The 25,197-nt window shown below is 28.9% G+C and overlaps 1 protein-coding gene across 1 annotated transcript in view; it reads left to right on the top strand.

Annotated features, from left to right (window-relative positions):
- Positions 1-24,134, top strand: part of LOC113370190 (matrix metalloproteinase-14-like) — a 68,576-nt gene extending 44,442 nt beyond the window's left edge. The window contains exons 2-10 of the mRNA XM_026610863.1: positions 1,918-2,047; positions 4,748-4,855; positions 12,499-12,740; positions 16,220-16,429; positions 18,203-18,378; positions 18,514-18,776; positions 19,944-20,125; positions 20,295-20,460; positions 24,086-24,134. Of these exons, the coding sequence (XP_026466648.1) occupies positions 1,918-2,047; positions 4,748-4,855; positions 12,499-12,740; positions 16,220-16,429; positions 18,203-18,378; positions 18,514-18,776; positions 19,944-20,125; positions 20,295-20,460; positions 24,086-24,120 (1,512 nt within the window). The 3' untranslated portion in view covers positions 24,121-24,134. The remainder of the gene's footprint in view (positions 1-1,917; positions 2,048-4,747; positions 4,856-12,498; positions 12,741-16,219; positions 16,430-18,202; positions 18,379-18,513; positions 18,777-19,943; positions 20,126-20,294; positions 20,461-24,085) is intronic.
- Positions 24,135-25,197: the final 1,063 nt, after the last annotated feature.

The following is a 25,197-nucleotide window of genomic DNA, read 5'->3' as shown; positions in this document are numbered from 1 at the left end:
AAGCTTTGTTGTTATTGCTTTCTGAGACAAGTTATCTGTAAATATGTATTTAATATTGCTATCTTATCAAAGAAATTAATATTTATTTAAGCAACAAAACCTAAATAACTAAAAAATATCAGATATTCTTGAAAAAGCTTATTAAAATTAATATTTATTAAATATTTCATTATATTTTAAATCGGATTGCACGTACTATTGAAAGATGAAAACGTACTCTTACAAATAAAATTGCGTTATCTTTTTTCACACATCATCTGCGACAATTGTACAAAGAAACAATCTGTTAAAACTTTCTTATATAATAGCGTTATATAAACTGTATAAATAATTTGTAGACCGCTAAATTTTTGCAATAGTCATAGTTTAGAAATGACATGCTATATTATCATTTGAAAAAGTTGCAATTTCAAATATATCTGTTTCATGGATTTTACTACACAATAGAAAAATAAAAACGGCGCGGTTACAGTAAATTCTAGACGATAATGGGCGATAATAAAAATTCCAACTGCATTATATTTCCTATTTAATTCTATTTAATGGCTCAACTAATGTTAGTGTTATAATAATATATTTTGAATCAAAATGTCTGCTATGACATCAAACATTGTAGGCCATAAAAATATAAAGATATTAATGTATTATATTTCAGCATTAAAACGGTTTACATTACAATGGGCCGATTACCTTGTATTCTAATATTTTTATTATAAAAAATTAAAGCTCAAAGTTTATTATCGAAAAAAAAATCAATTGAATAGTTTATTACTAATTTTGTCTAAAATGTGCTAAAAAATACTTTACCATGGAAGAAAAACACATATGGCTTTAAAGCCTTTTTTGCACACCAAGAAGCAATATATATAATTAAATCTCTTAAATATGAGTTACGTTTAAAATAGGCTTCTATCTCAAATTTATAAAAACTATATATTCTTAAGATAATGCAAATGGTAAATGTGTATTTAATCAGAACTGTGACCAGAGTTTTTAAGGTTTCTGAGAATTTGAATAAAATAGCTTTGTTTTTTCTTAAATTTTTTGCATATGGGTACGAAACCATAAGTAAAAGTTCAATTTCTTAAACAAAAAATAAATAAAATTGCTTTTTAATATGTATTTTAAATGTATATAAGTGAGCTTGCATAACTTTAAATGCCTCTTTTGGAACTTTTTTCTCTCGATCTCCGAAATCGCTAGACCTGTCTTCGCTAAACTGTGGTCTTTTTTTCTATAAAATAAAACGTTTTTAGAACCATTCAAATCGGTTGATCCATGCGCCCGAAATCGTGGACAAAAAATTGGATAATACGGGAAGTTAAATATAGATATAATATTTTTTTATATATTGAATGGCAATCAGAACAATTATATTCTATAAGCCATTGGGTTATAGTATCGATTACCATTTTTAATATAACATGAAATAAAAAGAGAAAGAAAAAAATACCGACTACTTTCGAGTTGCAGAAAATAAGTTTAAAGTCAACCATATTGATACAGTAAATCATTCTTCGTCCACCGTAGTCAAAGTTTCGGCCGAAATTTATTTTTGAATAAAATAATCAAGTTATCAATGCAATGCATGAAAATGCATGAAAATATACATAATTTATCAAACAATGTGGTGCCTATAAATTTCAAATAAATAAATATTTTAATAAACACGTAAAGAATGTAATATCTAAACTAAAAGTAAATCTTATCTACGCCGTTGTTTGTACAGTAATTTTATAACATATTTTGATGAAGGATCAGTGAAAACAAAATTTATGAAATTTAGAAAAAATAAACAAGAAAAATTTGTATAATTTAATTAAGTTTTGTATTGTATATTGAACTATTTACTTTGAATTAAATTATTAAAATTTGAATTAATTATTCTATTAAATATTTCTTATCTCTATTTTCCAGATGTACCTCGCACAATTTGGCTATCTGAGCCCTTCGGTTCGCAACCCTTCTAGCGGAGGGTTGATAGATGCCTCCACGTGGACAAGCGCAATTTCAGAGTTCCAGAGCTTCGCCGGCATCAACGCTACAGGTAATGGCTTTATAGAAAATTTAATTAAAGTTGATTACGTTTTCTGTTATGTTTGATAAAGTACTCTAATAACATTTTTATATCATATTGGTAATTGAAATATAAAGAAATATTAAGCTGCTTTAATAGAAGAAAAAAAAAGATGTTTGTATAAATTAAAATAAAAAGCTCTACTTTCTATTTTGGAAAGTATAGTTGAATTTATTTTTAGTGTTTCATTCTTGAAAAGACTATAGTACTTATGAAGTAGTAGAAATTGTGCAGTAATAATTTTTAAAGACTAGTTGTCTTGCAATTTTGATTAATTGCAGTAATTATATTTATTTATGTATTATTTATAAATATGATTTTAACACGTTAATCGCCATGTCAGTCATATGTGTCTGGTCCCGAGAAACTCTGTAAGTTTGATATAGGCTAGAACGGGGCTTAAAGGCCCGCTGGTAAAAAGGTCCACTAACGATATCTCAAAAACCAGTAAAGTTAAGAATTTTTTTAAGAAAAACATTATTTGAAAGTAGAGGTATAAAGATGTATTCCTAGTCTAGATTTTTTTGACCAAGCTATCGGAAAAAACGGCAATTATTGAAAATCCATAACTAAAGTATTTTCTTTCGTTAGTTTTTTTGGTTGTGAGCACTGTTGTCTAGTTCACGAAAAAAGTACACCACCAATATCTCAAAAATCAGTACAGTTAAGAATTTTTTAGCAACAATATTTGCAAGTAGAGGGATAAAGATGTATAACTAGCCAAAGCCTTGATTTTTACGATGTTTCTATCGGAGAGATAAACGGTTGTTTGAGAATCCATAACAAAAGTATTCTTTTTTGCTGTTACTTTTTTCGGTTATGAGATCTGTTGTTTAGTTTACGAAAGGTTAATATAATTTTGAATTATTAGTTATTTAATTGTTTTATAATATTTGTTGTTAATTTTGAATTATATTCAACTATTTTTCTTCATATATTTTCTTTATATATTTCTCTATAAAAACTTACACCTAGGTGGGGTAAAAAAGATCAACTGAACTTTACCCTAGCAAAGGTGTAAAAAATAAAAAAAGCGAATAAAAAAGTAAATTTTGTTAAAAAAAAGCAATTTGACATGAGATTAAATAATTAAATAGTTATTTCAACTTTGCTGATTACTATTTTTGACGAAATACCAGATCATGGTTATTTACAGTGTTATCTCTGTAAAAAGTGCACCCATGAAATTCATAGTTTGCATTGGCTGAATAATGTAGCTATCGTCTCGTAAAATCTCTTAAAAATTAAAAATAAACATAGGACCTGTTTACCCCGTGATTGTTTCATTTTACCACGACTATGGGATAAAAAGGACCATGTGACATTTTTTTTAAAAACGGCATTAACAACACAAAGATGAATTAGCTGAGAGTTTTGCTGAACATAGTTAGTTGATTGTTTTTGGTTTGATTTTCACAATGTAATTGGCCAAAGTGAAATTGGATCTTTGTGTCTCGCCATACCTTACCCGATTTGATAGAAGGGTAAAAAAGTTAACATATGGCCATATCAGTCATATATGCGAGACATGAAAAATAGTGTTTTTCTAGGAATTTTGTCAAAAAATTCTTTGATACATTAAGATTTTGTGATACATTTTTAACTAAATTATCTAAAAGTTACCATGACCATGTGAATTTTTTTCTAATATTATCGTGTTTGGGCGATTAACGTGTTAAATAAGTAGTATTTCTTAAAAATTTACTTTGTCATTGGCGTTTTGAACAAACTCATAAGCAATACACATATTTATTTATTCTGCGAAGAGTACATAATAAGTACTGCAAATATTGCAACGTAATATATTTAGCATCCGAGGAACGCCTGCTAAAAATGCAAAACGCTTATATTTTTTGCGGTTGCTTGGCATATATGGAAACTTCGGTATATTAGGACAATAGTTGAGACAAGGCCAATCCTTTCGTATATTTTTTCTTTTAACCTTGACTTATGAAGATTTTATAGCCAGACGCATGACCTCAAAACACATAATGCTAACGAACTCTACATTCTGTTTGAGACTGATGTTACTTTCTTTCAAATGTCATTTTGCATAATCAACGGTTTATAAATATGCGATGAATGTATAACTGTTCATTTTGTGAATCAATATTTGAATATTTTTGTACGACTTGATGGGATTTAAAGAGTAGCGAACTCCTCACTAACATATGACGGAGTAATAATTATAATACTCTCAATATGAAATATATGACTGAACAAGAGATGAAAATTGTTCGATTACTCAAATGACTAATACAAAATATAGGTTTGTGGTAGGAAGGTGAAAATTTAAGCCTGCATGGATTTCATTTTTACTATATATAAGAAATTGAAGAAAAAAAAGATCCAAACACTGAAAAAAAAAATGTTGTCCGATTGTCAGTCATACTTAATGTGACTATAAAATTTGGTGAAAATCGGTTAAATCTTTGGAGGAGTATTGCGACGAACAATATGACACAAGACTTATACATAGATAAATAAATATAATAAATCATAAGAATGATATATATGATGTGATTCCATTCATTAACATTTTCTTAGAATTTTCATTACTTATATATTCGTTTCCATCTATAAGTTTATTCACTTTATGATGATTACCATATTGCACCATAGCTTGTAATTTGTTCATTGTTAATTTCATTTTTATTTATTTCTATTCAGGTGAACTGGATGAACAAACAATGGAACTCATGAGTCTACCCAGATGTGGAGTCAAAGATAAAGTTGGTTTTGGCAGCGATTCGCGATCGAAGAGATACGCTCTACAAGGTAAGATTAAATTTAAGAAAATAATATAGAATACATTCTTGTTAGATACCAGTTTTTATCACGTTTACAAAATTATAAAAAAATCTATTTAAAGTTGCCTAATAATAATCAATTTTGTTGTACTCTGAAATCATTACGATTACTACGTTGAGCAAGTAGAGCGTGAAACGTTCGCCGGCTATTTCATGTTTCATTGAGTTTATTTAGATACGGATTAGGAAAAATGTTTATGTAAATATTTTTAGCATACGCAAATTTGTTGGTCAAGTGCTCATTATATAATTGCATGAATAATTGTTATCTTTACCTATAATAAATAAATATAAAAAGATTGAGATTGAAGTAAATTAGATATTAAACTATCTTAAATAGTGCAATTAAAATTTAGATCAATGATTGTTTAGACAGGTATATAATTTATTTTATTAATAACTGCATCTCATTAGTAATATTGTGTGATTATTTATTGTCAATTGAGTTAACGGATGAAGCGGTCTATTTTTCAAAATTTCAATAGATTTTCATAATTGGCTCTTTTCATAGCCCCATAATATTTTGAGGTGTTCGATTAGACTATTAAATTTATCACCAATAGAAGTTTCATTCAAATTCCAGAATAGTAAACCTAAAGTTTCCTTTCTTAGTAAATATCGAAAGATTGAGAAATTACAGTTGTCGATACTAAAATCTTAAAAGGAAGCGGTCAAGTTCTAGTAAATTTGAGCATTTCATTAATGATATTGATAAATACTGTAAGTAGTTAATATTATTTAATTCTTTGAATATTATTATTATCAGTAGTTAATATTATTTAATTTATTGAATATTATTGATTTATTAAAATTATTTCAATACTCTACTTGTACTGCGTGTACTAGACATACTTCATACGTAAGTCATAGTTGCATATATTTATTTTCCATTTTAGATTTTAATACATTTACATCCGTTACCTATCATTCTTCTCTGCTTAGATAAACTTATATCTTATTTCAATTTAAATATGAATATATGAGTAATATTTATATTGTTGAAGTGCAAAGCTGGCAAGTACAATAGATAAACAGACTGATAACTAGCTAAGAGTTTTTTCAATAAAAAATATTCATGTGCAACATAATAGTTCTTCGAAATCAAACATTAAGTTTTTCCTATATAAAACGTCAGAGCTAAAAATTAAATCAATAACTCAATGGAAAGTTTAATAAAGAGAATAAATTCAATCTTGCAAGTGATGATAATAAATTACAACTAATACTCGATCACATGTTTCATTCGATAAATCCACGTGAATTGCGTAACGTCCGCGGCCACCACGCGTCGCGCCTTTAATGCTTTTCAAACCGTGAGCTATCGCCGACGATGATAACGAAAATTGATTAATTGCAGGTGTGATATACATATATCATAGATATATGTATAATACACCTGATATAGACAAAAAACTATTAACTATTTGTTCGGACGTATTTTCATTTTTTTATATTGGCCATGAAGATGATAATCTTCATGGCATTGAGCTTTTACATGGAATAATTTACTACCCCTGGCAGAGGGGGTAACGGAGAGTTTAATGAGACTAATTGTACACTTCTAATAGTAAAGTCCGCGCAACAACATGTGTAATAAATGATAAATAAATGTATCTTCTTCCATTATAACTTAGTGACAAATTAGTGATTGTAATAAGAACTGCAACAATACATACAATACAAAACAAATCAGTGTTAATACAGTCCACAGCTACAAGGTTTGAATTATAACCCAATAACTTGAGTTATCGAAGGAGAGTTTAATACATAATTTTAATAACTACGTAACGCAAATACACTATTAAATTATTAACTGTACCCTTAGCGGATTCCACATGATGTATACAGTTTATTATAAAGAGAACCATTATCCCATATTTCTAATTACCAAATTTCTAAAATCGATGTATCTTATCTGCTACAGAATTAGTTGGCACAACAATCGTAACACATTTATCATTTTCCCATTGATCGGTATGGATATATTCTGATGAGTTTGTGTTTCTCAATTATTTTGGAATTGTTCCAAAAAGTGCGATATAAGAATTCAGTGCCGTGAAAAGATATGTATTCAGCACAACTTTAAGGAAGAATTCGCAAAACTTAGGAAATATATATAATATATATCGGCGGAAGATCGTGCTGTTATCTCACTCGAACAGCCTTGCATTATTGCAAATAAGATCGGTGTTACGTTGTACTATTTTATTATGGATACCCTGAGACATCCGCATGTCTATCAATGCTCGTCAGATAATTCTTTAGATGCTAAAAAACGAAAACGATAGGAGATATAGGAGCCAACTCTCCGATAAAATAAAAATGTTAGAGGCAACGCTATTTTATGGTCTATCTTCATATAAATGGTAGTAAAAACTGTCAAATGCTATATATTTGCTGTGCAATCAGGCGTTTCACATATAAAACCTAACTTTACGTAAGTGTTATCAAGAGCACATTAGAAAGATGCACTTATGATCACATTGTGAGTTTGATGTTAGTGCGACTTTTTCGGGTAAAATGCCTGACTTCACAGCAAATATTTAGCTTTTTAACAGGTTTTACTACCAATTTATATGAAGATTGGAGCGTAGGAAAGGAGAATTGGCCCCCTATTTTCTCTGTTCACCAATATATATTAGATTATTGTTTCTACTTTTATTTTTTAAGCTAATAATTAAACTGCATCGCTCTGATTAAATAAGTAACTATTATTTGGTAAAACCTCTTTGAAGTTAAAAATAAATTAGTTGATCTTTTGCCCTTAGCTATCCTTTTTACCCCGCATATGGGTTGGATTGGACCTTGTGACATTTTTAATTCTAGCAAATTATTTATATTTAAATCTAAATATATTTCTGATATATTATGAACCACTGGTGTATTACACACATAGATTTCTCTGAAAATACTATTTACATGTGTGTACGCACATTAGATAATTGACCTTCAGTAATTTGCTAACGGAATTACAATCCGGAAATTCAATAGAAAAGATGTGTTGTAGTGGTAGGACTTCCTCTAAATATCGTAAACAACAATTACTTAAATATATTCAATCACAATCTTCAAAGGAAAAAAATCTATAGTAATTTGACTTAGTACATTCATGGAGTATTACAGATTTTACGTCCATTTGATAAATGAGAGGGTATGATTTCTAGTAAAAAGAGATTGGTCAAAAGAGAGATTTGGATATAATAAACAAAATATCTTCTAAGAAGTTTTACATGAGCTGTTTCAAACATACATGTATGGCTCATATAAAATTTCTTAGCGCCAAACACATATGACTGACATGGCCATTAACTTGTAAAATTAAGATTAAGATTTTTTATAAGACAAAATTTTCAAGATATAATGATTCAAATAATTTAGTTTAATTTTAGTTTTATTTATATTCCAAAAAATTGTACAAATAATACAAGCATTAACTAATTCTTGTTCCCGATTGGAACCACAGGTACGAACCCACACCTGACAAAGTTGTTAGATAAGTTTTTTAACCATGTATTAATTTTTATAATTAACTTGTTTTGAACATAATATTACTACCGAACGATGGCTGTTCAAACATCATGCACAGCACATAATCGAAACCAGCAAAAAGATCTCGTTAGTGTGATAAAGTGCAAGGTTGACACTAATTTGCATGATGGCAATCGTCGAACATATCATTATTTAGTAAACAGTAAACGATATAAGTCAACTGTTGAACGTGCCTTCATCAAGAAACTAAAAAATCTTTGTGAAATCTTATGAATATGCATATCGTAATAAAGGATCAAGCATCATATATGGTGGTATTGAATTTTTATATAATTGTTAAAGAAATAATAATTTTCTTAAGTAATATGTATGAAGTGATGTAGGCTATAATAATGGTAAATTATTAATAATGCGTATTGACAGTTTTTACTACCAATTTACGTGATAAAGAACCGTAACATACGGTTGCCATGGTAATCAGAAATAGAGCCTTTAATTCATTCCATTCAAAACTAAGTTGATCTTTATGCGTATATCTTTACCAGACAGTTACTCTTCTAATTCTTAAAATTTTTGCGGTGAATCACTTTCTTAAACTTATCGCTTTTAAAATGTGTGTAAGGTGATTCACGTTCTGTAGGTGTCTGCTACTTTGTAGTAAACGTAAAACCACACTTATGATTCCATGAATGACACCTACGTCGAACATTTAACATTACTCATGAAAAACGATGGGTTATGCTTTTATTATTTATATTGAATAATAAAAATAAACCTACGATTGAATCTACATATATGATTACCAGAATGGCAATGAAAACCTTTTTAAATTATCAATGTACCATTTTCCAGCAAGGAGAAATGGTTAAATTATCCAACTGCCCTTTTATTTATTTACCTGCATTTCACCTTTATAAATGTTTCAAGACTACCGCCCTTTTTTAATATTAAAAACAAATGTTCAGAATACTAATTTTTACAAAATATTTGATGGAAAATGGGATTATGGATTTAATATAAATGATGCAATTGACTCAAATGAAAGAAGATCCAAATTTCAATGCAATATGTAAGTTTTACCTCCTAGCTAAATTTTGAACACCTGTATACTTTTAATTCAGTTGGCTGATATTAGACACAGAGTGTGCTAAAATAATTAACTTTTTGCCGTGTATCTACCAGTCATCGAAAACAACAATTAAATGTAATTCTACAATTCTATAAAAAAATTGCTACAAAATAGCTCGATTGATTTTCAAATAAATGTGATATTTAATTAAGCAGCTTGGCAAAGACATATATTTATATTATTATAATTTATATTATTATAGATTGAAAAATAATTTTTATTGCTACCATATATATTAATAATAATATCAATTTGACATCTATATACACATATAACTTTCATCCCAAAACAATAAGAATCCGGCTTACGTGCCTTATGATGGATGACGAGTTTCCATGATTCATCATATTGTGACTGATTTATTGATTGAGATAGTTGTCGTTAGATAGTGCGGTTATAGTTAATAAAAATATCTCATATTGAAAAGATGTATCTTCTATGAAACATCATAAATAAGAATTGGCTACCAGATGATCGATTGCTTCCAAATATTTGAAATGATTAAGATAGTTTGCACACAAAGAACCTTCATATTTTTATGCATGCTATTTTTTGTATCAAATACCTATTTTAATTGCACGTTTTCATCATTGATAAGTGATTAAAATTATTGGATGTCTTCCAATGAAGATAAAAAAATAAAACACTTGAGTTTAGTATTGATATTTAGCAGAATGTTCTGTTGAATTGAACTGCTTTGCGCCATAAACTATTTTGATCGATGTGGTAAAAAAAAATCTAAAATATATCAGTTTCGGTATGGTTATCTATATTTTAAATACATATTTTACTCGTACATAAAATTGTATTAAAATTCGCCTGATTTGATTCTCATACAATCTGTTTTATTTTTTGATCTGCTTTTTGTCATATACTATTTTGGTCGATGATAAAAAAATTAAATTACACTAATTGTGAATCATATCGTTATCTACATTTTAAAACATGTCTTGTTCCTATATTAATGATTGCACTAAAATGCGCCTGATACGATTATCATGATACAAATAACTTCAGTGTAAAAGTTGAATATATTGTATCAGTCAAAAACTATCTTGTAAAATTTATACTAGTTTATATTACATTACATTCAAATTTAATAATTATGAAAACAATTTTTACAACAACCTAAATTCTAATGCCGAGCTTTTATCAGGGCCAAATGTAACACTTTGAAGAACGTCTTGAAAAGTCGTATTTTTCACATAGATACCTGCATTATTTGTTGATAATTACGAATATGTTTTTAGGGTACAATAACTTGATATTTTTTCAACCCCTAGATTTATTTTAATCACAGAGCAAACGGTTGTTGATAGAATTTTAAATAGTAGTTCTGCAACTTTCCATTAATTCATTAATTTTTAGAATATATCATTTTTTGTCAACCTAATATTATTATATATGTTGTAGATAATATTGCCCACATTTATCACGTATAACTCGGTAAATATAATTTTACTCTAATAATTTTGACGAAAAAGAGTTTGTGGTGAGAGGATGAAAATTTAGGGTTATATTTTGTTATATGTATATGTAAGCATTATAACAAAATAGAACAATATAAATTGGCTTAAAAAATAAAATATCTTTGGGGTGGCCAAGTACTTAGGGTTTTAATAAAATATGCTGAAATCTTACTAATAATATATCAAATAAGTTCCAAAATTTTTACAGCGATTGGAAGCATAGTTTTTGAATGCATAGATTACAGACATACGTGCATTCAATTAAATAGATTTAAGTTTTTATTATAAATATTTTCGAATTTCTTTGTCCCGGAGACTCAAATGCTTTCTAATTGATAAAAAAATTCTCTGAACGATTTCGATCTTAATAATAACTTTAAAATAATCCGCACTCCAATCAAAGTTTCTTATGGAAATAACATGGGTAAAATTGCATTTGTTTTTTAGAATTTTATAACTTCGGGTTATAAAATCTATTGGGCAACAAATGTATCAAAATTTTGAGAATAACATTGTATTTGCTTATTTTGATTATAAATAAATAAAATTACAACAAACATTTAATATATTTTATAAAATAAGTATTTATTTATTTATTTATCTATTTTTAAATAGCCCACAGGTTTCTTCCAAGAGGACTAAAAAGTACAACTGTATAACATACAATGAATAACAATTGAAGTATATACAAAATTACAATATATAGTTATTATCAAAAAATACTTAACATAAAATATAATACAAAACTTAACATAAAATATAGTTATTAACAAAAAATAATTAACATATAATACAGAATGTAACAATAATATTTATATACAGAATAAGATAAAAAAAAAATATTTGAAACGAAAATAAAAAGGTTAACTTGTGCAGATAGAGATTATTTGATTATGTGAAGTGTTGTGAATATCTATTTCATTATTAATTAAGTTAAAGTTAAAGGATATAAGTAAAATAGGCGAATTTAAGAGAGAATTAGATTTAGGAGTAGGATAATTGAAATATAATTGTGAACGCGTGATAGCCTTGGAACATTAAAGGATATTTGGCTAAGAATAAGAGGACAGTCTATAAAATTATTGCAAAGTTTAAATAAGAACATAATTGTACAGATAAATCGACGTGAGGCAAGAGAAGGAATACCAAATTCTTTTAGTAAAGTGTTTTGGTCAAAGCCACGTTCAGGGTAAATTTTATATGTTTTATAATAGAGATATTTACTCAGGTAAAAGAACCAAGAAACTTTGGTTGGGGTGCGGACTATCTTGAGGTTAATATTAAAAGCAAAAATTTCAGATTTTTTTTTATCAATTTGGAAGCATTTGAAGGAAATTTGAGAACATTCTTATTTAAGACTGCCCTGATACATGAATATATATATATATATATATATATATATATATATATATATTATCTATATAAAATTTCTCTATTTTTATATATGCAATACTTCACAAACGTTTCTCAAATTTAAATCTGAATACTATATAATTATTAATCTCTCAAAATCCTCTTTCTCAGGAAGTAGATGGCGAGTGAAAGATCTATCGTACAAGATAAGCAAATACCCCAGAAAACTGGACCGGGCTCAAGTCGACGCCGAGATCGCACGAGCTTTCGCCGTATGGAGTCAACACACCGATCTGACATTTACGCCGCGATCAGGACAAGTGCATATTGAAATCAGATTCGAGAAAGGAGAACACGGCGACGGTGATCCTTTTGATGGGCCAGGAGGCACTTTGGCACATGCTTATTTCCCAGTAAGTATAAGGGGAATGTACTATAGTTTCGTTAAACGCTGGTTTTATGTAAAGTGGCACTAGGAAATGGTTTTAACAAGGTGGAATGTGATGGTTTGAAGAGTTCATTTTGCTATATACATATCTGCACTATAAATTATTTTATTTTCATGAAATTTGAAATAAGATTTACTTAATATTGTTATAATAATTATGCAAACTCAAATTAAAGATTGATTGCCAAATATGACGGGTTATGAATTATATTATAACTTAAAAAAATATATTATAACTTAACGTTAAATATTTAAAAATGATTTTGGAGGTCTTTTGTAATCCTTATCTGTAACACAAAAACATTTATAAAACATTTAATTTTTTTCAAATATTTATCTGTATATTTATAATTAATTTATATAATATTACGGATACTATACTGATTTGCAAAATGACTCGAAAAATAACGTACATTTCCAAATTTGAGAAATGTTTGTGTTATTTTATCGGGGGTTAAAAATGAAAGATATCATATAAAATGAAAAAAAAACAAAATAGGAAAAAAAAATTAGGTAGATATTTAAAATTTTAGCAAACTAAATTAAATGATTTAGCAAACTGATATCAAGCATTAGTGATATTCATTTTTACTTACAATTAGAAATAAAGGTTCAAAATATGTTTCCAATTGAAAATAGCTTTTTTGAACATTGATTCATCTAATCAATATATATGATACATGATAATATAGATTGATTAACCATTAGGTTGACATCTAAAAACAGCTTAAAAGGAGGAAATCGAGCACAACAGCTTATATGATGCAGGTTTTCATTGTTGTTAAAACGGAGGCAGTAAAAAAAAAATTTAAGAAACTTATGGATTTTTTTCACTGATACTTGGCGTATAAAGATATTCATATTATATTAACAACTGTCAATTTCCAAAAATCTGACGATCATCAGAAGATTTTGCATTTTTAGAGCCACTGTTTGTCCATTTAATATCTTATATATAAAAATGAAGCTCTCTTTCAAATGGCTTAGTAAAACTCGAAAACAGCTAAACCGATTTGGCCAGTCTTAGTCTTGAAAAATTCGTGCTTATCAGTAGGTGGTCGGAAAGGTGAGATATTATTTCAAAATTGCGTAAAAACTTTACATTATTAATTTGAAAATCTTTATAGAAGCGTACCTTGAATAAAACAATGGACGGTGACTAATAAGTGAAATATCAAACGTTTTTGACAGATGATGTTTTAATTGATGATTATTTAATTATGATTAAATTGTAGTAAGTAGTTTTGTTTGTAGTTTTATTTATATACAAAAACGTTAGTAAACGGGCCGCGAGTGTTACTAGAGACTCAAAATATCAACTTTTTTGAAATTTTATTATGAAAATGCCCTTTCTGGCATATTTTTCTCAAACACAGTGCTCTGAAAGATCTCATTTGTATAATTATGTACTCAATATATAATAACTATATAGTCAGATAATTGTTCGTTTGATATGTGTTATTTGTTGTGATATATTTGTTATGATTTTCACAATATAGTTTATATTTGCTCAAAGTCAAATTGGACCTTTGTGCCTCGCCCTGCTCTACATACGAGGTGTGTTCAAAAAGTACCCGGAATTTTTAAATTTCGCGGGTCTGGAGTGTCTGATTGTCAAAATTTTTTTTTTATTGTGTTGGTATACATGCCCCTAAAGTATGATGAAATTTTCAGCTATATTCACTGTTTACTTTGTCTGTGGTAGTCGCTAAGGTTCGACGTGTTTTTCTGAGCTCGGCGATTTTTACAATGGAAGAATTGAAAAGTCAAAGAATTTGTATTAAATTTTGCGTAAAAAATGAAATAAAGTGTAACAAAGTGTGTGAAATGTTACAAAAAGCCTATGGTGAGTCTGCTATGAAAAAAACAAGTGTTTACGAGTGGTACAAGCGTTTCCAAGATGGCCGCGAAGACGTTGAAGATGACGAACGCTCCGGTCGACCCAGCACGTCAACAAACGATGAAAATGTGAAAGAAGTGGAAAAAATGGTTATGAATGATCGCCGAATCACAATTAGAGAAGTTGCTGATGAAGTTGGCATATCAATTGGCTCATGTCATAACATTTTTTCAAATGTTTTGGGCATGAAACGAGTGGCAGCAAAATTCATTCCAAAACTGCTAAATTTTGACCAAAAACAATACCGTAGTCATGCCCCAACCTCCATATTCACCAGATATGGCTCCGTGTGACTTTTTCCTATTCCCAAAGTTGAAGAGACCCATGAAAGGACGGCGGTTTTCCTCGATTGAAGAAATAAAGGCCGAATCGCTGAGAGTGCTCAAGGACATATCAAAAAGTGAATATCAAGGGTGCTTCGAAAATTGGAAAAAACGCTGGCATAAGTGTATTATATCTGGGGGGGACTACTTTGAAGGGGACCACATTAATGTAGACGAATAAATAAATATTTTTTTGAAAAAACGAAAATTCCGGGTACTTTTTGAACAGACCTCGTATATACTTTTTATTAAATTTACTTTCATTCATCGAATGTTACTTGAATCTTTTCCAAAAGCAGGTCAAAGAAGAAATAATTAATCCATTTTCTATCTCTCCTCGCAAAAATTTGAAAATTTTGTATAAGCTCAGTAGCATTATTTACTAATTGTAAATACACAAAATCCAGAATCCAAAAAGAATCTGAAAAACTTGAAACGTGATCAATAAGTCGAAAGACCAAAAAAGACTTGAATTGGATTATACTATGTTTTCTATAGAAAGTGTATAAATCTTCCAGTTTGATTGTATTGACAAAATATAGACAAACTAATGGGGTTTATAGTTTTTATAATACTTCATTGTAATAGTATAATAATATTATAATAGCCAAATAACACATCCTTATGCACTTAAAGTATGAATATTTTAATTCTCTAGAAATTGTTTAGAATATACCTTACTTACTAGCAAAATAACGTTTGCCGGGTCAGCTAGTATCTAATATATATATAATTACTAATTAATGAAAGCAAAATGTGTGTGAGTGAATGACAGAAGCCAAATAGCTCATAGAATTGTCATGTATTCTGATTGCTATTAAAAATAAAATAAAATAAATAAATAAAATGAAAAAAAAAAGTTTTAATTTTTAGAGTTTGAGCATCTTCATACATAGATGAACCATAAAATAGAAAATATAGAATATAAAAGTATTTTTCAAAAGTTGAAACATTAAGGATAATTTTGATACTGAATACTTGTATTGCACGGTCATATTTTTTTTTTTACCGGTTGAAACTGCATGCATAATAATAACTGTTACGTTATTTTTGTTACCTCTAAACTTTGCTAGATGTGTTTATGAAAAATTCATGCTTTCACGCTAAATCATCTGTAAATATTTCGTATGAGTGCCAATTCTAAGTTCGTGAACGTACTTTATCACCGTTGAAATGTCATAAAAACTTTAGATCGCCTAATAAATCGGATCTGTTTCGTAGGTGTACGGTGGAGATGCACATTTCGACGATGCAGAGAAGTGGAGCATTAAAAGTTTTACCGGGACCAACTTGTTTCAAGTGGCCGCACATGAATTTGGTCATTCGCTCGGTCTGAGTCACTCCGATGTGAGAAGTGCCCTGATGGCCCCATTCTATCGCGGATATGAACCATCGTTTGAACTGGACAGCGATGATATTATGGGAATTCAAGTAAGTTTGACTCGCACTTAACTTCGAGGTGAAACAACTTCGGCTTTGATACCTATTATACCACACACAGGTGTCAAATTTGAAATGAAATGAATATAAACTATGTTCAGAGATGACTGTATAAATGCACAATATAGTATGTTAGATCATAGGTTTCTAAATTATTTTATGTCGTGGAATCCTTGGGCTTTGTTATGAACCACCTATTCAACAGATATCGATTTCTGTTCTTTAGTTTATTAATAATGTTCGACTATCAACATTTGGAAACGATTTTGTAAGGTTTAAACTCACATCTCAAAGCAAATGATGTCATCTCTACGTTCTACTCTATTGTGGCCATTAATCACGTGAGGTTTTTAGCGAGAGTGGAGGTTTTGATAAGAAATCATGAAATATCACCCGTGGGGGAAAAGTTCAAACATTTTCAAGAAAAAATCAAAATCTTACAGTAACTAAAAACTAACTTTTTTCACGTAACTAAAAATACATGCGATGTTTTGTGGGGGAGGGGGGGTGTTAATTTTGAATATCACCATGTATCACCAAGGGGAGGCGGGTCCAAAAATTCTTAAAAACTCGCTCACGTGATTAATGGACGCCCTCTAACCACTTATGCTACAACTTACACATCTCTAGAAAAAAAACTAAATTTGTAATTACTTTTTAGTTTAATTACTACATATTGAACATGACTTATTATTATTTAGATATTAACGTGATCCACTACCGTGAATCCCCATTTTAATTTGGTGGACAGGACGCCTGAGGTCTACATGTTGACCATTTTGGCAATCACTATGTCAGATGATAATTTTATAAAAAGTGATACATAACAGACATAAAATCTTATCGTTAATATTACAAAGTTAGTATACTACTGTTCTGCTGCACAGTTTATGATCAAACTTCATCTCGGTTGATTATAAAAATTCATTTTAGCAATGAGTTTTGATACTAAATTTTTATTTCAAAGGCAATACCAATAAACTCTAGAAATATTTTTACTACATGGCAGCCTTGTCTTCCATGAAAATTTACAAGTCTTGTCATAAAATACAAGAACTATTCGCAACTCTTTTTACTACCACATCCAACATATATGGATCAAGTTTCTTCTTGTGTTTTCAAATATAGGAAGAATATTCAAAGCAGTAGTAATTAATGACACTATACGTAATATTTTTATTGTCTTCTTGAAACACAGTAGAACCTCGATTATTCGGACCTCAGTTATACGGATTCGCGATTATCCGAACTACTAACCGCGACAGAGTTATATGTATATTTACATACCTATAATTCAAATTTTTGCACGATTTATGCTGCAGTTTATGTAATATGATCTGAGAAAATATATATTATACCGAACAATTAGTCCGGTTAATCGAGGTTCTACTGTAATTCAAAATTATTCAGATGAATTTACTTCAACACGTTAATTCCATGACAGTAATTTTTGTCCGACGCTAAGAATTCTACATAAACCATGACAGACATATATCTAAGAATTTCTTGGCTTGGTGCGAGAAATTGTGCATTTCCAGAAATTTTTTCCAGAGTTTTTTTTTTCCTTTGATACATCACGTTTTCTTAGTATATTTTAACTAAATTATCTAATAAAGTTACGATGGACGTGAATATTTTTGTGATTATATCGTGGCGATTAACGTATTAAAGTTCACCACAACTCACATAAGTGTTTCTCAAGAATGCCTATGAAAAAATTCTCTTCGATTTTATTATGATATTAATAGTCCTTTACCATTTTAGGCTCTTTATGGAAAGAAATCGAAACTGGCACCAAAACGTCCAGCAGCTGCAGCACCTACAACATTGCGACCAACCGACAAGAAAAATTCAGTACTTTGTACAGATCCTAAAATTGACGCATTGTTCAATTCTGCAAGTGGTGATACTTTTGTTTTCAAGGGAGAAAATTATTGGAAGTAAGTTATTGATAAATTCGTTTTTCTGTACCAAAGTTAGATCATCATCAGATTGTATAGATTTTAATGAACCAAATTGCACATATAATATTTTTCCGTATTGAAGATATTAATGTGTGAATTATCTTTACCCAGATTGACCGAGGACGGTGTCGAAGTGGGTTATCCTAAAAGGATATCCGACACTTGGCGTGGCCTACCGGGTCATATAGACGCTGCGTTTACCTACAAAAACGGCAAAACATACTTCTTCAAAGGAACTCAGTATTGGAGATATGCGGATAAACGGATGGATGGCGCTTATCCCAAAGAAATATCAGATGGATTTACTGGCATTCCAGATAATGTCGATGCCGCATTAGTCTGGAGCGGTAACGGCAAGATTTACTTCTACAAAGGTAAGTGAGTCCGCGGATTTAAGAACTTCGTAGATCAATGGAACTATGTGGAATATAAGAAACTGATGGCTTTTAGTTAAATCCTGTGAATCATTTTCACAGATTGTAGTAATGAACAACAGAAGAATATTTTTGTTGATTGGGATAGATAGTTTATTCTTGGGTGCGGAAGGTATATTATTTTACCAATAGACTAGACGGCTGGATACATAGAACTCGATTTTACTACTATCATGACAAAAGAATTTTTAAAAATATAAATTTTTAAAGTTCTCAAGTCCTCAAAAATAATCTTGAACGCAACTAAAATTAATTAAATAATCATTGATTAAGGGGTTATTCTAGTGTAGAAATTCAAAAAAATCGTTTTTTTTTTATTGCATATTTTCAAAGTTTAACTATCTAAGAATATGGGTACGAGAAGGTTTTTAAAAATTTGAATTATTTTCGGAGATATAGGCATTTTACTTACTCAGTCCCCATACTGGTTTGGCTTGACGCAAAACTTTAAATGCGTTTTTCTCAGTACAGACTTTTTCAATACTGTTGACACGATTTCCCGAGTTTGAATCGACCGATTTACTTGAAATGTTCAGAGAGTCTTGTTTATAGACCTATCTATATCCCGAACTAGGATTATCCCCAAATTCCAATTTTTTACTATTTTAAAAAATTCGAGAAACTCAAAAAATAGTAAAAAACACTTTTTTTTCAAACAGTCGCCAATTTGTGAAAAAAAATTGGGCGATCGCGACATCATTGTAGATTAATAATCTGTTTATTTTTGCATTTCCAATGGCTAGGAGGGCTGAAATCATATCATGTCAAGATTGAGGTGCCATTTTTTTGAGACCACCCACTTTATCAGCTGCCAGTTTTTACAATTTTCAACATTTTCATTTTTTAATTGTTGTATTTTAATAATATTAACAAACAAGTGGTATAAAATGGATAGTAAAAACATTCATTGCTTTCTTTTACGACACTTTAAAAATGACCTAAAATTCATCGCTCTACACTAGAATACCCCTTAATATAGTGAACATTTTATCACGTTTGGCTTGTTTTTCCATTGATACAATGTATTTGGGGTAATTTACTTCTTAATGATGTATTATTATATAATTTTCTTGGAAATTTTTCTAAACTTGAACTCATATTTTCCAGGAACGAAGTTCTGGAGATTCGATCCTACGCAAAGGCCACCGGTAAAGGCAACTTATCCTAAACCAATTGCTAATTGGGAAGGTGTACCAGATAATTTAGATGCCGCTCTTCAATATACGAATGGATACACATACTTCTTCAAAAATGGTCAATATTATAGATTTAATGACAGGACATTCTCCGTAAGTACCATTTGGTTAAGATCTATAATAGATTGATTAAGGAAATAAATATAAAGCAAATGTTGAATTTTTAAACACATTGATTTTTGTGAAAAATTGCTTCCGAACTGAGGTTTATATGTAATTATTTTACATGAATTTAATTTCTGATTCTTGTCTTTTACCAAAGGTGGATGCCGCAGACCCAGCATTCCCAAGAAATGCTGGTCATTGGTGGTTTGGCTGCAAAACGACGGGAGCGTTAGGTAACTTAGAAAATGAAGTAGATGGAGTTGAGCAAAGTCAGCCTGGAGGTTTGCATTTGGAGTCAAATAGTGACACTATTCTAGATGCGGGTGAGTGGTGCTTTAAAAATTATTGTCGTTTTTTGAATATATTAAAATGAAGTCATATTTATTAAATAGAAATTTTGTATATATATTTCAAATGATTTGGATAAATTATAAATAAATACTACAAAAATTTTGTACAGATATTAACCTTAAATGTATGATGTATGACTAAAAATTTAACACATTTCTTATATTTTAAACAAAAAAATCTTACTAACTTTTGCTAAGACTAACATAATTTAATTATAACCATCATAATATTAGATCTAACAGCAAGTAGTTAAAGCATATCATTCCATCAAATTTCACACTCTTGTAATACATTTACATCTTAACAAAGATGCATTAACAATTCCTAATAACAAAGAAAACATTTCAAAATTAACGGGGCAAGAAATCTAATTTAATATTTATTCCATTTGTTATAGTTGAGTTTCTAGTAATAAAGCAAACTTTAGCATGACTAACTTGTTTATATTCCTTCCACCATTTGGATATTTGCTTTCTCGAGAATGAATACCTGAAAGTTCCATTAACTTAACACTGATTCAAAAACAAGTCGCAACCGCTCTGAATAATTGATTTAGATTCTGATTTCATTCTGTCAACTCTCTTTATCAGGATCGTACTTCAGTTTCCCATTTAGACTGGTTGTAATCGTCATAAAGTTCTTTTAAAATTCATAGATTCACGCTATGGTGTCTAATAAATAGAACCAATGTTGTAAAAAGTAATTATCCAAAAATTAATTTATTTGAAGTGTATATAACTGTATTAAAATTACTGAACGTTTTCAAATTTTCTCAAGCCTTTCGAATTCCGCACCACCAATGGCCAACTTGTGTTGCCACATCACTCCCTGTTAAATGAAAAAATCGTTCGCGTATTTATTGATTAAACACATACTTCGTTATCGCATGGTATTATAACTTACATATGAATTTAATATTATATATCAACAGTTTTTTCTATGCTGTTATGTATGTGATAAATTTTTACGAGTCTCCTTTAATTTATATTTTCACAAAAGTAAGAGTTTTGCTATTGGATCTCATTATAAAATTTTTATAAACTGGAACTATTTATGTAGTATTATTTACTAACTCTTAGTAGTTTTAATTGCAAATTAAATAAAACCAGTAATTATGTCGAGAAATAAAAGTCGATCAAAGCCTTCCGGCGGTATCTACTTTAAGAGCAATGAAAAATGTTGATTATTTGTTTTCAAAGTGGACTAACTTTAAAATACTGAACTTATATATTTATATAGGTATTGTTTGTAATTAAATTAAATTAATATTGGTATATAATCAAGTTAGTTTTGTCTAAGTTTTACATAGAAATAATAGCTAGATTATTAATTTTTCTATATATCTAACAACGTGAATCTCGATATTTGGTATTTGGGATTTTGGTTTAACATTTTCAACTGGCGAAGTAAATTAATCAACCTTACTATGATGGAGTCAAATGCTTTAGCTTGAAAATAATAAACGACAAATGAAGCACCACTCATCTAATTGAAAGTTTTTCTTGAACAAATAATTTTAAAGATAAAGCTAACGACAGTTCAGAGGATAATTGGCAGACGAAACCATAACCAGGCTGGCTCAAGTAACAACTTTTTTAATTATATTTTTATTTTTATCACGTCACTAACTTATTGAAAATTTAGTATTTTGGCACGCGTTTTTATCACATATTTGTAGTTTATTGCGGTTTTGGGTTGGTTATTTTAAGCACTTCGTGTATGGTAGATAGAATTATAATCTGTAGTATTTATTTTAGATTTGAAAGTATATTAGTATTATCTAGACATCTCTGCAATTTTTTTTATAGTATCTTAGAAAACGTTTTCAGATCTTAAAGCAATTGAACTTGTTTGAAAAGAAGCATCTGCCGCACAAAAAAATATTTTTAATTTTTCACTTAGGATAATCATATTTTTTGTGTTCTAGCATTTTTAAACAAACAAAATATATTTGCATGTATTGGTTTTATATTAGCATTAGTGAGCATTTTGGCACGTATTTGATTATGTTGTGTGTTTTGTGTATTTTCTAATCTATTGTGATCGTCCAATCGCATGCACCAATAGTATGCAATCGTTTATATTATTATTTTAGCACGAATTTGTTTGCCTAATGAATTTAGAACCGCTAGTGGGCTTCTAAATATTAAGTCATAGATTTACATATGTTTGTAAACTATGGGAAATTTTTATGCCAATGATAAATTAGAAATTAGATATATATTTGCTATTAGTATTTAATAACAAATTTTATGCGTAATGTATGTGGACGCTTTCCTAAACTGTATCGGTTTGTTAGAAGAAAGTCTTTCTAACATGATTTCAAAATTTTTAAAAAATTCTCACTAAATGTACAGTCGCTTTGTAAAAAATTATCGTTGTTTTGATATATTTTGTATAGGGTATTACAGAATTCAACGTCAAGTCGGAACAGGGTGATAGTTTTTATCGTAACTATGAAAAAAATTAGACAAAAAAGATAACACGTAATTATGAGCCTTTAGAGCTTTGGTGAAACTATGACCATTTTTCGGTTATTGGGTTAAAAATTATTTTTGTCATTTAAAATTTGGAGCAGTAATCGTGAATAACATTTGTAGGACCACAATCAAAAAAATAATGACACAATTGCCCCAAGTTTTTAGAAAATAACATTTATGAACTATGAATTTAAAATACTCACTAATTTGGGAATAAATTAAAACAGATCTTTTGGCAATTTTGGATTATTAAACGGTTTACTGTCATTGAATATTTTTGTAAAATGACTACGATTATAGTAAATTGATAACTATTAGTTATGATTTTTTACAATTCATTAGACCTATTACCGGTAATAAAAATCTATACTAACTGTTGCCTTTTATGCCTGGGATTATTTTCATCAAATCTCAATTTTGGCCTTATTATTTATTATCATTAGCTTTACTACATATTATATGCAAAAATAAATATTTAATTTTATAAAAATTGACAAATTTTTGTAAATACCTAATATTACCTACTTTGAATATGTTGCAAGTATTAATTATAATAAAATAATAATTTGCTAGGTGAAGCATCGATCACTTGTTTGTCCATAATATATAAATCAAGGAAAATCTCGAGAATTTAACTAGGGTACCCAGAATCTGAAACTACACTTATAATTCTTAAAGACGCTATTAACTTAGAGAACATTTAATATACTCCTTAAAAGTTTTAAAGCATTGGAAAGCCCTTCTGCAATATGAAAATTTAATAAGCATTGGGAAACTGCACAATCATATTAAATTAATGGAAATGAAAAGTCCCAAAATTAAAATATTTTAACATTGAATCATTAATTGAAATTGAATATTTTATTATTGAAAATTAAAATATTTTAACTAAAAAATCATTATTACCAATTTACTTATTTCATTTTATGTTAACCGATGCAGTTTGTTTGCTTCTAAACGCTATTCATTGTGATTTCTGTTAAGTTTTGTTATTGTTTTAGTAGATGTATTATTTAGAAGCACGTGTTTGTTTGTTTGCTTGCAAATAGTTTTTGTTATAAATTTTTTAGACTTATTATTTACAAAAGCACACCGTCTTTTTATTTGATTTTTACAGAAACCAACCTACATTCCGTAAATAGTCGACACTAGCGCTTCACAAATCTTGCTGCTGACAATGTGTGTGATTGTCAAAATAAAAGAGTACGTGTTTTATTTAATTCGTACATATCTTTTATTATATTATATATTTATTTTTATATAATTATGCAAACGTATATAATGTGATATCGGATTTATTATCAGTAGATACACATATAACTCACCAGGAGCCAATTCTCGGAGGAAAATGTTATGGCAAGGCTATGTTACGTTGAATTTTGATATGAACTGGTAGTAAAAACTGTCAAAAAGCTATGAATTTGCTTTGTTTGTTTACGAATAAAACCTGAACTAAAAAGCACAAACGCCAAACGTACAATGTTATAAGCGCATCTTTCTAACATGCCCTTGATAACACTTGCGTGAAGTTAAGTTTTATATATGCTGTACCAGACTGCGCAGCAAATACATTTTTTTACCACAATTCATATAAAGATTGGACCGTAATATAGCGTTTCCATAATATTTCTATTTTATCAAAAAATTGGCCCCATTATTTTCTTGAAATTGATGTTTTATGTTAAATTGGTAACTGTTTTTGTTCCAAGCTTATAAATGTTTTATTTGTTTATAAAACAGTTTGTTACATATACATATTGTACAAATTGTATATAAATTTATTTGTACATATTGCAAATATTTAGTGAAATATGTCAAAGTGTGATATATGTATATAAAACCAATGCAAATATTTTTTTGTAATTACAGATTCAGATGCAGGATGTATATTATTTATAAAGACGAAAATTCAGATCATCCTTTGAAAGCTTATTCTATTGATATCGTTCAATTTTTTATATAATTTTATTATATTTTAGCAATTTATTTATGCCATAAACGTTGTTGCATAATACATTATAATTCATATAATATTTGATGATAGCATATGAATTTTCGTCTTTCCTTAGCTTAATATTTTAATCTGATTTCCCGACTTTTTAAAAATTCATGCATTATGTAATAACCCGAGAATAATGAACTTTCTATAGGGAATAATTCGAGTATTTTTGCATAAATCTTCATTTTAAGATTTTATATGAAATATAAAAAGCATGTAAATATGTAAAT

This window comes from Ctenocephalides felis, unplaced genomic scaffold, assembly GCF_003426905.1.
Source record: "Ctenocephalides felis isolate EL2017-DRISC unplaced genomic scaffold, ASM342690v1 CF-g0.4_SCAFFOLD_01492, whole genome shotgun sequence".
NCBI classification, from domain to species: Eukaryota; Metazoa; Arthropoda; class Insecta; order Siphonaptera; family Pulicidae; genus Ctenocephalides; species Ctenocephalides felis.
This window is presented reverse-complemented; position numbering and strand designations above follow the sequence as displayed.